Source organism: Xenopus laevis, chromosome 3S (assembly GCF_017654675.1).
Source record: "Xenopus laevis strain J_2021 chromosome 3S, Xenopus_laevis_v10.1, whole genome shotgun sequence".
NCBI lineage: Eukaryota > Metazoa > Chordata > Amphibia > Anura > Pipidae > Xenopus > Xenopus laevis.
The window spans coordinates 36093700-36106797 of NC_054376.1; the positions used below are offsets into that span (position 1 = coordinate 36093700).

A 13098-nucleotide genomic window follows, 5' to 3' on the forward strand; every position below is an offset into this window, starting at 1 on the left:
GTGGGTCTGCCTAGAATAGGGCCAACGCAATATATATATATAGACTCCCACTGCCTTAGCTCATAAGTAAAGATACATATGTAAACGTTGCTACATCAGTCATAGTTCACCATCAAATTTCACCCTAAGGGTCAGGGGACAGATTCGCGGAGACAAATTGCAAATCTCCTCTTCTTTGGGGTGACTAATCTCCCCAAACTGCCTTCCCGCCGGCGGGATGGCAATCGGAGCGTTTCGTTTTCCGAAGTCGCCTCACGAGGAAAGGGAGGCAGCTCGGGGAGATTAGTCGCCCCAAAGAAGAGATTTGTCGCTGGGCATTCAAGCTGGACTTTAAAGGAACAGTAACAAATTAAACAGTAGATATAAGTGTTTAAATTAACATTTAATATACGGTTAGCATACACTGGTAAAAGCGGTGTGTTTGCTTCAGAATGACTACTATAGTATATATAAGTTAGCTGCTGTGTAGCAGCCATTCAAGCTGTAAAAAAAAAAAAAAAAAGCAGCAAATAACAGCAGATATTAAATAAGCCATGTCCAATACAATGGTGTTTTATCTGCTGTGTAACCTGTGCCTTTTCTCTTTTTTATTTACAGTTTGAATGACTGCCCCCATAGCTACACAGCAGCTTATTTATATAAACTATAGTAGTCTTTCTGAAGCAAATACACAGTTTTACCAGTGCAATGTATAAATACATTATATTTTAATTACTTTGATATACTTTCAGTTTTTGGTTTCTGTTCCTTTAAGTACCATGTAAGGGAGAAAATAGGCATCATCCCTAATCTCTCCTAACTGGCCTCTAGTCTGGGTCAGCCCCACAATTTTGGAACCAGTGAATTAAAGAAAAGTAATTTGTAAAGATGCAGAATGAAAGGAACAGAGCAAACTTACCCCCACCATTAAGTGGTCCACCACGGTCCTCCAACCTACGAGTAAGCTCCTCCTTAAAGGCCTGGTTTCTGTAGCGCCGTCCTGGGGTCAGACCACAAATGGGTTTGTCTACAGGTCTGGCCACTTCAACTTCCTGGGTCATCTCCGCAAATCGCATTACTTGCTGTTGTAAAACATACATACTTAGGATATACATCTATGCAACTGGAATTTATAAAAAGCGTTTTTGTTTCCCCCCAAAGCTTTACTCACCAAGCTCTCCTCATAATCATCAGCTTTTGGGTTGACACATACAATCATCCGCACTTTCCCTTCCCCATCAAAGTAGTTCTTGAACAAATGAGTTAACTTTGAGTCTCTGTAGGGTACCATCTGCCCAGAGGAGTACAAAATAAAATAAAGATTTACCCTCAAGCTCGGTAACGTTAAACACAGCAACGTTCATCCTGCCCCAAACAAAAGTTAGGGCAAGGCCAGATGTGGCGTTTTTAAAAAAAGCTCAGTCAGGCGTAAATATGCATAAACTGCACTACCACTGAAAATAGCAAAGCACTATGGCAATTCTCACAGAGCGCTTGCAAGCTGAAATCCGCCATGGGGACGGCAGTATTGGTGTTTTTCAGCAGAAACGCCAATATGTCAAGTAAATACCAAATCAATAGATTCTATGGGATCTGCACTTTGAAACCACACTTTACGTATATACGCAGCATATTTTAAATACGGAGTCCAAATTCTCGCGAGATAATTGACGCATATATGTTTTTACAGCATATTAGGACGGTGACGTAATTACATTGTGTATTGACGATCATTCTGGCTCCATTTTGCATGTAAATATTTTTTCTACTTGGCTTGAATTCTTCCGAGATGTCTTCCTCCAAAGCCAGCGGAATTATGGGGAACGAGAACATTGAGAAGTGCATCAAGGGAAAAGAAACCTACGTGCTGAAACACTAGGGATGCATCGAATACACTATTTGGGATTCGGTGAATCCCCGGTGAAAGATTTGGCCATATACCAAACCCTAATTTGCATATGCAAATTAGGGTCAGGAAAGGAAAAAGTGGAAAAAATTCTTCTTTTGTGACGAAAAGTCACATGATTTCCCTACCCACCCCTAATTTACATATGCAAATTAGGATTCGGTTCAGCCAGGCACAAGGATTCCGCGGAATCCGAATCCTGCAGAAAAAGGCAGAATCCTGGATTCGGTGCATCCTTATGAAAAACGCATGTTGACGGTTGCATGTGGTTTCAGTGGCGTATTTACTAGGGATGCACCGAATCCGGGATTCGGCCTTTTTCAGCAGGATTCGGATTCGGCCGAATCCTTCTGTCCAGCCGAACCGAATCAGAATTTGCATATGCAAATTAGGGGCGGGGAGGGAAATTGCATGACTTTTTGTCAGAAAACAAGGAAGTAAAAAATGTTTTCCTCTTCCCACCCCTAATTGCAAATGCAAATTAGGGTTCGGATTCGGTTCGGTATTCGGCCGAATCCTTCGTGAAGGATTCGGGGGTTCGGCCGAATCCAAAAAAGTGGATTCGGTGCATCCCTAGTATTTACGCCCGATGGAGCTTTTTTAAAAACGCAACGTAACTTAAAAACGCAAGTCTGGCCTTGCCCTTAAGAGCTGTTTTAAACATTACTACCTTGTTTGTTCCACAGAGTTGATTCTCTCGGAGGACTTCTATGCAGGTTCTTAAAGTCATCAGAGATTGGTTGATATTTCCTGGATTGGTTAGAACAGTTTGTATTTATATTAAAGGGCACCCGCCATATAAATCACGATAATATAACAGCAATCAGATGGCACTCACACAGCAAAATGTGCTCAACTGCTTTTGGTTTATTGAGGTCTCCAAACAACATTTCAGGGGGTCTACCCCCTTTCTCAAGTGATCTTACAATGGTGAACAGGAAACTGGTATAAATAGGCAAAACAAAAACCAGGCTCCTATTAGCCTGCACGTTCAGTGGGGGAAAATATATTTTTTCGGGTGCTTCAAAATATACACAGGGCAGTGCATGAACTATGTGAGACCTTACCTGCTTCACGCAGTCTGTTTCCCTCTGCCCTGGTACGGTTTGTCCTTTCACTACCGGCCAAGTCCACAAGAGAGAGTTGGCTCAGAGTGATCTGCTCCCGCTCCTGCATACAACAACAACAACCACCAAAACTGTCGTTACAGGGCTAACAAAATATGGGGAGAAATAAACAAATCTTAGTGTAGGTGGGCAGTTATGGGGGGGGGGATTCACAACAGGTGAGGACGCCTTTTTTTGTGTGAAAGTGGAGTTAAAACTGGTGTAAATACAATCTCCATATTCACAAACAGAAAATATTGACTCAACTGCCATTTTTCATATTCTAGTGAAAGAAAGAACACTTTACAGACACTTTTGTGAATATGCCCTTAAAATGACAAAAACTGGGAAGAAAATTACATTTTAACAACATTTTGTCAGTCTCCATTCACCCCACTTTTAGGTTCAGTATGGGGGGCTAATTAGCATATTCATGGAAATTAGCAGCCTACTGTCAAGATACAAGGCCTGTTTTCTGTGTATTTAGAAATAACGGTTAATAAACAAGAAAAACAGTTTATATTATTTTTATACAGGTATGGGATCCATTATCCTGAAACCCGTTATCCAGAAAGATTTCCTTTTTCTCTATAATAATAATAAAACAGTAGCTTGTACTTGATCCAAACTAAGTTATAATTAATCCTTATTGAAAGCAAACCCAGCCAATTGGTTTTATTTAATGTTTACATGATTTTCTAGTAGATTTAAGTTTTGAAGATCAAATTTACGGAACAATCCCTTATCCGGAAAACCCCAAGTCCCGAGCATTCTTGATAACAGGTCCCATACCTGTACATATAAGTCGTTTATATCCAGTGTAAAATAGGTGCCAAAAACATGTTTTTAACCTCACATTTGCATTATTTTGCAAGTTTTTGCTAAATGCACGAGGCAATGTTGGCATTTTAAGTAAATATATTTATTATAGATCTTTATTATTAATTTTGAATAACATGTCGTTGTACTAATTGCAGCACATCTTCTAAAGGTGGCCATACTTTTATCGTTCTGTGATGAACAATTGTATCGTTAAACGATCGCCTGACAATTATTTTACCATACGATATGCCACCCACGGAGAACGATTACATTAACGGATATAACCGTATTGTTTGCGTCATGTACGGACGAACGTTGTTCAACAAACGAAAAGTGGTGCAGCATTGTGTCACTGTCTGTAGTATATAGTCCGTTTCTCCTTCCCTGCTCCATGCAGACATATGGATTTGTGTCTTGCTATGGCATAATAAACTTCTTTCACATATGAGCTGATAGGGTGATATTCCTGCAGTCAGATCCAATGTATTTCTTTACATAGTTCATATAGTTACAAATGAAGCTTTCAGCAAAGAATGTTAAGGGTCCTTCTGTATATGTTCGTTGGCTTGTGCTACAATCCTGACATGCGCAAAGAGGGATTTATCCCTGAACGACTAGTTTTTAAACTCATCCGATCAATTTTGCGAAGGATAGTGTCGAGACGATCATTCGTACACCATCAACCATCCGATAGGTTATCGATATTATCGGAACGTTCTGGAATCGGTCGTTTGGAAGTAAAAAATCTGCCCGTGTATGGCCACCTTTAGTCTGCGCTTTGTCGTCATATTGATTTTATTGTGAAAATCAAATCAAATATTTCAAACATATAGATCTTTATTTAAAGGTGAAATAAAGCCACCCTGGCAAATGGTTTAGTACCAGTAAACGGCCTCCCCCAACATGATCAGAATTACAGAGCTGCCCAGCAGTGTTGCACCCTCTTTTAACTGTATCCCTTCTTTTCCCAACATCCATCTTGCTCATCAGTCAGCAGAGCACACACTGGAAGCTAAACTGGGATCTTTGGCTACTGGGCATGTTCCTAGGTGAGATAAATGATGGGAATGGATATGTGATAAAGCTTGTGTTCTGCCATATTGGTCTATTAAAGTTGCAGGGAATCTCTTCTCTGAAGGACACAGTCATTAGTACAAGGCAAATGTAGAGGTTTAAGAAGAGCTAAATACAAATTCAGAAAAAATGTCGGTAAAATGTCGTTTGAAAGAAAAAAACCTGGAAACTGTTCTGTTTAAAAGACAAATTCTTTTTTTTCTTTCCTTTCCTTCTTCCTTCTCTTTTGTAAGATTTAACATGTGTGACATTAACGATCATTAAGAACCTTCAATGGAGATGTATGTTACATCCAGAAAATGTAATGCATGTTTGGAAATTTGATAAAAACATATATATATATATATATATATATATATATATATATATATATATATATATATATATATATATATATATATAAAAAAAAAAAGTTTGTGAATATGGTGGGAAATCCAAAAATGTTATCTCCACTTTTATTTAGTTTCAATGTCACCACTTTAGTGAATTCCCCCCTATGTGCTCAAGGGATAAATTATATTCAAACATCATATAGTGCAAAAATAATAGGGATGCACCGAATCCACTATTTGGGATTTGGCCAAATCCCCAAATCCTTGGTGAAAGATTCGGCCAAATACCGAACCAAATCCTAATTAGCATATGCAAATTAGGGGCAGGAAAGGAAAAAGTGGAAAAAATTCTTCTTTTGTGATGAAAAGTCAAGTGCTTTCCCTACCAGCCCCTAATTTACATATGCAAATTAGGACTTGGATTCCGTTTGGCCAGGCACAAGGATCCTGCTGAAAAAGGCCGAATACTGAACTCAGAGCATCCCTAAAAAATAATTAAATAAGCAAGTGGGCCTCAGCGATCATGCAAAAAGAATAAAGCCGCTCCAGTCACCTGCAGAACATGATCTCCATCAGCATCAAGGGGAGCCTGTGCTAACTTTATCATGAAGACACTGTGGGAGCGGCTAGATTCACGATTAAGTTGTGTGTTTGCAATTCGTCTCCTCTTTTGACCTAAACAAAGTTACAATTTAAAAAAAATAAAAAGGTTACAGTTTTGTAGATCATTAATCATGGCAGATTCTGGTTTAGTAAGTGAAATATCTCACCTTTCCAGAAGACATCAAAGGCTTCTTCGGTAGACTTAACCTCAACCTCTGTGCATCCAGCAACATACATGTTGTGGTTTAGGTCTTCACGCAGAATTCTGGACTGTGGTGGTCTGCAATATACATTATTTAATAATTAGTGACATTTACAGGCAAACTTGGAAATTAAACATTGCAAAAATGTTAGATTGGTGAGCAGAGGGATCAGCCATGCCTGATGAATACATCTACGAAGCTTTACATGAAGGAAAAGGGGAGAATAGAAGAGAGAAAATGGGTAGCCAGCTACAAATAAGCAAAGAAATGGCATGTGGGATGGGAAGCTTCACATCATCTCCACAAAGGTTCACATACATAAACTCTGCATTCTTTCCGGGCGTGTTCCACCTGATAAAGGAATAAGAACATGTTATAACTACTATGCTACCATTTTTAAGCTAGCCGCATTGCAACCATTAGTTGGGCTCAGTGGTCACTACAATTTCTTGTGGGGCTTGTGTGGAAAAGAAAGAAAAAAGCACTTGTACACACAGGTTCTAAGACAAAAATGTAACCATGTGTGCTCATACAAAATTTGCATGGTCACATTCTGCAAAGTCCTAACTGTGTAGCAAGACGTGCAAAAATACATATTGAATAACAGCAGCCCACATATTGGATGCCATGAGTTGGACTTAATGGGACTGCCGTGATATAGAACGGCTACAAATAGCCTGACTAGTTTATAATGAAACATTAAGATTCACTAACTTCGAGTGAAGGATTCGAAGTAAAAAAACTTCGAATTTCGAAGCTTTTTTTGGGCTACTTCGACCATCAAATGGGCTACTTCGACCTTGAAGGATTCAAAGTAAAAATCGTTCGACTATTCGACCATTCGATAGTCTAAGTACTGTCTCTTTTAAAAAAACTTCGACCCCCTAGTTCACCATCTAAAAGCTACCGAAGTCAATGTTAGCCTATAGGGAAGGTCCCCATAGGCTTTCCTAAGCTTTTTGATCGAAGGATATTCCTTCGATTGTTGGATTTAAATCATTCGAATTGTTCGATTCGAAGGATTTTATCGTTCGATCGAAGGATTATTCCTTCGATCGTACTATCTGCGCTAAATCCTTCGACTTCGATGTCGAAGGATTTCAATTCCCAGTCGAATATCGAGGGTTAATTAACCCTCGATATTCGACCCTTAGTGAATCAGCCCCTAAGCGTGATCAACTTTAAAGGATGAATATAGTCATGTTGGCTCACATATGTAATATATTCACACAAAATAAACACAAACACATGCTAAACCGAGAATGCCTTTTATACACATACATATAATTAGATAAATAGTGATGCGTGTAAATATATTTGGCTGCAATCACTTCATTATAGATCCACTTAAACCAAAGTGGTTCATGTGATATTAACATTTTAAGGTGCAGTACCCAGCAACATGAAATGTTTATTTAAAGGGGAACTTTTGCGAAAATGAAAATGTAAAAATTAAAAAAAAAAAAAAAAAAAAAGGAAAATGTTAATGCATGAGCTTCCTCATACTGAAGAAACTTTCTAAATATAATCAATTAAAAATTCTGCATTGCTTCTGAAATGATTAAGTTGATCTTCACTATTCCTCTCTCAGCATCTGTTTCTCTTCAATCTGTCTTCATGCAGCAGTTGGGTGTCAGATAATCATTGACAGTTAGATCCAATATATATTATAGGGGGGCTCCTTTCCTAGCAGATATATTAGAGCTCACTCAAATAACTGGATTCCAGTACAAACAAACAAAATCTAACAAAATAACAGCCTTTTGCACAAATTCTGCATGTAGAGAGACGTGATGTCTGCTGATTTTAATAGATTGAGCTCCAATACATCTTTTAGGCCAAAGGAGCCCCCCTATAAGATATATTGGATCATTCATCCCAACTGCTGCATGAAGACAGAATGAAGGGAAACAAGAGAGGAACAGTGAAGATAAACTTGATTTCAGAAACAGTACAGAATTTTCAATTCTTATTTCATTATGCTGATGCGGATATAAAATTTTCATTTTCACGATAGTTCCCCTTTAATTAAATATCATAAGAAGTATCTGGTTATAAGCATATAGGACATTCAGTTCATATTCGTTACTCACTTTGGTTTGATGGGATCCAAAGGGACCTCTTCCAGCAGGTCATAGATATAGTTATTGTAGATTTCAATATAGGACACAAATACACTGTAAACACTGTCCTCGTCAACATCTTCTACTTTGCAGTGTTCCTGAATGTTTATCATATCTGCAAACTCTGGATCCATTCGCTGCCTGTGTGTTACATAATTCGGTCAGTAAGGGGAAGGGGAAGAAGAAGAGTATGAAAGAAAAAAAATCTATATCTATAGTTACCTGCTCAAAGGTGTCCTGTGAACCACCTGTGGCTGGACCTCTCTCTTCTGCCTCTCTAACAGGGCGTCCACTTCATTCTGCACATCCATGCCGTTCTTCTCATCAAGTTTAAAAACCTGGACATTGAGAAGAAGTTCATTCAGACAAAGAAACCAGGAGTTAAAAGTGCAAAAGAATTCACACGACGGATATATACAGCAGATGCAGATTTTATTATTCAAAAAAAATCTGCATAATCAGCAATAAATCCTGCACCACATCAATATTTCCAGGTGTATGAAAACATACATATCGCTTTGCTTGAAAGTCGCCAATGCTGTTGAAAATCATACTGAGACTTCGTGGCAGGAGTCCACCGTCCCCAGGAGAACCCGTCATTGTATGAGTTTTTCCACTTCCAGTCACTCCATATGTGAAGAGAAGCCCTGCAACAGCATTTACAAAAAAAATTTAAAAAAAGTTAGCTACAGTAGATATTTAATAGAAATTCGTCACCAAGAAATGACGATGCTTACCATTTTTCCCCCGGATTAAATCTTCCACTAGAGGCCGGGAAACAATGTCGAACAACTCTTTTTGGGTCACCTGAGTCCCAAACACTTCTTTAAAAGAATACTGGGTCTGAAAAGAGTAAACAGTATTTGTATTACAAGTTACCATACAACAGCACAAGACAATATGAAAATAAAAGGATACTGTCATGGGAAAAATATTTTATTTTTCCAAAGTGCATCAGTTAATAGTGCTGCTCCAGCAGAATTCTGTACTGAAAATCAGTTTTTCAAAAGAGCAAACTGATTTTTTTATATTTAATTTTGAAATCTGACATGGGGCTAGGCATATTGTCAGTTTCCCAGCTGCCCCCAATCACATGACTTGTGCTCTGATAAACTTCAGTCACTCTTTACTGCAAGTTGGAGTGATATCACCACCACCTCCCACCCCATTAGCAGAACAATGGGAAGGTAATGAGATAGTAGCTCCCTAACACAAGATGACAACTGCCTGGTAGATCTAAGAACAGCACTCAATAGTAAAAACCAGGTCTCATTGGGACTCCTTCAGTTACATTGAGTAGGAGAAACAACAGCCTGCCAGAAAGCAGTTCCATCCTAAAGTGCTGGCTCTTTCTGAAAGCACATGACCAGGCAAAATTATCTAAGATGGCTGCCTACACACCAATTTTAAAACTAAAAATCCCAGAATCCCTTCAACAATATCTCCACAATAAGCAGTGACCAGCAGACTGACAAGCTTACCGCTTTGTATTCCCCATTTCGATTGGTCTTGCATCCATCTGGTGGATGCAGCTGAACAGTGGTCTCGTTGATAACCTCAATGCAGCATTCCTGATCAGGGGGGCTTAAAGGGCGCACTCTGCAGTAAACCTTTAAAGAACAAATGCATATAAGTTAGAACAACCCCTAAATGTGCCTGAATGATTTTTGATGATATCCAGCAAAATGTAAACAAGCTACAAACTTTTGACAACTGTATTTCCACACTGCAAAAATTTGGGAACCAATCATTAACCTTTTGGATTTTGGTCAGCCTTGACCTTGCCAGACAAAAGGCAGTGTGGCATAGATACTGAGCTGGCAGTACGATGACAGTTGGCTGACAGGCAGTTAGTTACAGGGTCAACACCCAACTTGTTATTTAGTTACTGTCATTTATTTAGAAGGTATGTTTTTCGACACCAATAAGTACTTTTCAATCCCAAGATATCCTTTTTTCTATCTACTCCTCCCTTTCGTTGTTTATTGTCTGAAATTACCAGAATTAAAGGGGGTTTTCACCTTTAAATTAACTTTTAGTATAATGGAGAGAGTGATATCCTGAGACAATTTGCAATTGGTTTTCATTTTTTATTATTTGTAGTTTTTGAATTATTTAGCTTTTTATGCAGCAGCTCTCTGGGTTTGTAATTTCAGCAATCTGGTTGCTAGGGTCCAAATTCCCCTAGAAACTATGCACTGATTTGCATAAGAGACAGAATATAAATAGGAGAGACCTTAATAGAAAACGGAGCAATAAAAAGTACCAATAACAACAAATTGCAGCCTTACAGAGTGTTTGTTTTTTATATTGGGTCAGTGACCCCCATTTTAAATCTGGAAAGAGTCAAAAGAAGGAAAATAATTCAAAAACTATAAAAAAACCCAAAAAGAATAAATGGAGACCAATTGAAAAGTTGCTTAAAATTGGCCACTCTATAACATACTAAAACTTAATTTAAAGGTGAACCACCCCTTTATGGTTCACTGTATCATTCCATTTTTGCATATCTGTGAAAAAAAATGTAAGCTTTAAAAAAAAAAAAAAAAAATTGCATCCTTAAGCCATACACGCTTGCACACTTTCATTACAACACTACTATTGAGTTATTGGCAGCTAAGCTTGCATCTTAAAACTGTCTGCATCAAACAGATGGTTCATTACATTCAATACCAATACTGACTATAGTGTCCTTGAGCGGTGTATACTTACCCCAACTGGCTCTTTTTGGCTTGTGCCAGAAGGCTTCTTGGGTGGTAGTCTCCGAGTGGGTTTAGCTGGTCGCATGCTGGGAATAACAAACATGGTTTAAATCAAACAGGTGTATGAATACTGAGGCATACCTGTAGTTTGGAGCACATTTCAGTAGGGATGCACTGAATCCGTTATTTTGGATTCGGCCTAAACCCCCGAATCCTTTACAAAAGATTTGGCCGAATACCGAACCAAATCCTAATTTGCATATGCAAATTAGGGGTAGGAAAACTTTTTACTTCCTTGTTTTGTGACAAAAAGTCACCCAATTTCCCTCCCTGCACCTAATTTGCATATGCAAATTAGGATTTGGATACAGTTCGGCCGGGCAGAAGGATTCGGCCAAATCCGAATCCTGCTGAAAAAGGCAGAATCCTGGATTCGGTGAATCCCTACATTTCTGTGAGGTTATTATTAAAGGAATACTGTCATGGGAAAACATGTTTTTTTCAAAACATATCAGTTAATAGAGCTACTCCAGCAGAATTCTGCACTGAAAACCATTTTTCAAAAGAGCAAACAGATTTTTTTATATTTAATTTTGAAATCTGACATGGGGCTAGACATATTGTCAGTTTCCCTGCTGCCCCCAGTCATGTGACTTATGCTCTGATAAATTCAGTCACTCTTTACTGCAAATTGGAGTGATATCACCCCCCTCCCTCCCCCCCCCAGCAGCCAAACAAAAGAACAATTAGAAGGTAACCAGATAGCAGCTCCCTAACACACGATAACAGCTCCCTGGTAGATCTAAGAACAGCACTCAATAGTAAAAGCCAAGTGCCACTGAGACTGATTCAGTTACATTGAGAAGGAGAAATAACAGCCTGCCAGAAAGTAGTTCCATCCTAAAGTGCAGGCACAGGTCACATGAGTATCCCTTTAAAGTAGGAGGCAGAGCTCTACGTTTCATCACTGATGTCATATAGAGGAGCAGTTGACTAGAACCAATGACTGCCGAGTATATTCACTAGATCATACTGCAAAGCACCCATGTTTGCCTTCCATATTTTCAAGCAGCTGAAATACCACAGCGGTCGACAAACAGGGCCGAATTGCCCTCATTCACCTGTACTGTCCCTGACAAACTAACCGATTCAAAGCAGCAGCACCTTATTAGACCTACTGAAAAATATGGTGTCAGCTGCTACTGCCGACTGTTTAAAGATGATATGAATCTCCCAAGAGAGCCCTAACTGTTCTGTAGCTCTTTGTACTGGTACTAGTAACTGTGCTATGAAGTAGGATTAAATATGATTAATAAAATAGGATTCATCTACACATGCCAATGAGAAAAAAAAAACTACAAAAAGAATGTTTAGCTGCATCTGAAAATAATTAACCTCTAAAAGTATTTCAACTTTTAGTTTTAGATCCGTTAAAACATAGAGGAGCTAATTTCTGGCCTTCAGCTTAAGCTCCCATTCAGGGTCAGTATAACACTTAACATTGCCAGTAAAAGCCATTTATCCAAACGTTATCAGATAACTTGAAAATTCAGGGACACCTAATAAATGCTTCAGGGCTGCACCGATTGCATTTGTATTAAACTGAAATCAGTGCAAGCCTTCTAGCTGGATTTTCCAGGTATCTCCGTGAATTTTCCAATGATCTGGTAACCCTAATAAGTCCTCTAACTAATGGGGGCAGCTCACATTCACAGAAGTAATCACCATAAAAAATGACAGCAAAAATTATGCCATTTTTCTGTTGCTATTATTGTTCTAAGACAGCTAAGATTGAAAAGGGTTACAATGTGATCCAAGAGCTGAGCAAGCTCCCCAAGCTTTACTAAAGTGCAGCACACAGCTTTTACATACACATACATTAGTTGCAGACATGTTCTGATCATGCTTCAAATGCATCACTAAGGGGCAGATTTATCAAAGGTCGAGGTGAATTTTCGAACGAAAAAATTTCGAATTTCAAGCTATTTTTTGTGTACTTTGACTAGGCGGGAATAGTCCAAATTTGATTCGAATTTGAAAAAAATTCAAAAATTCAAATATCAAAATTTATCATGTACTGTTTTAGCCTATGGGGGACCTCCTAGAACCTATTTGGAGTCAATTGGTGGACTTTGAAAAATCTAAGTTTTTTTGGGGAAACCTTCAAATCGATCAAATTCGATATTGCTTCGATTCGTAAGATTTTTTTTTTTTAATTCGAATTTCGGTGTTTTTTCAATTCGAAATT

The 13098-nt window shown here is 38.5% G+C and overlaps 1 protein-coding gene across 9 annotated transcripts in view; it reads right to left on the reverse strand.

Moving 5' to 3' along the window:
- kif23.S (kinesin family member 23 S homeolog) overlaps positions 1–13098 on the reverse strand; it is a 30164-nt gene that overhangs the window by 11438 nt on the left and 5628 nt on the right. For 6 of the 9 annotated variants that reach the window (XM_018254379.2, XM_018254374.2, XM_018254378.2 and 3 more), the window contains exons 2-14: positions 10861–10936; positions 9630–9758; positions 8886–8991; positions 8659–8795; positions 8371–8486; positions 8119–8289; positions 6344–6376; positions 5990–6102; positions 5773–5894; positions 2953–3055; positions 2556–2635; positions 1151–1270; positions 899–1061 (exon numbers count right to left, since the gene is read on the reverse strand). In XM_018254379.2, coding sequence (XP_018109868.1) covers positions 899–1061; positions 1151–1270; positions 2556–2635; positions 2953–3055; positions 5773–5894; positions 5990–6102; positions 6344–6376; positions 8119–8289; positions 8371–8486; positions 8659–8795; positions 8886–8991; positions 9630–9758; positions 10861–10936 — 1469 coding nt within the window. 9 annotated transcript variants of the gene reach the window in all.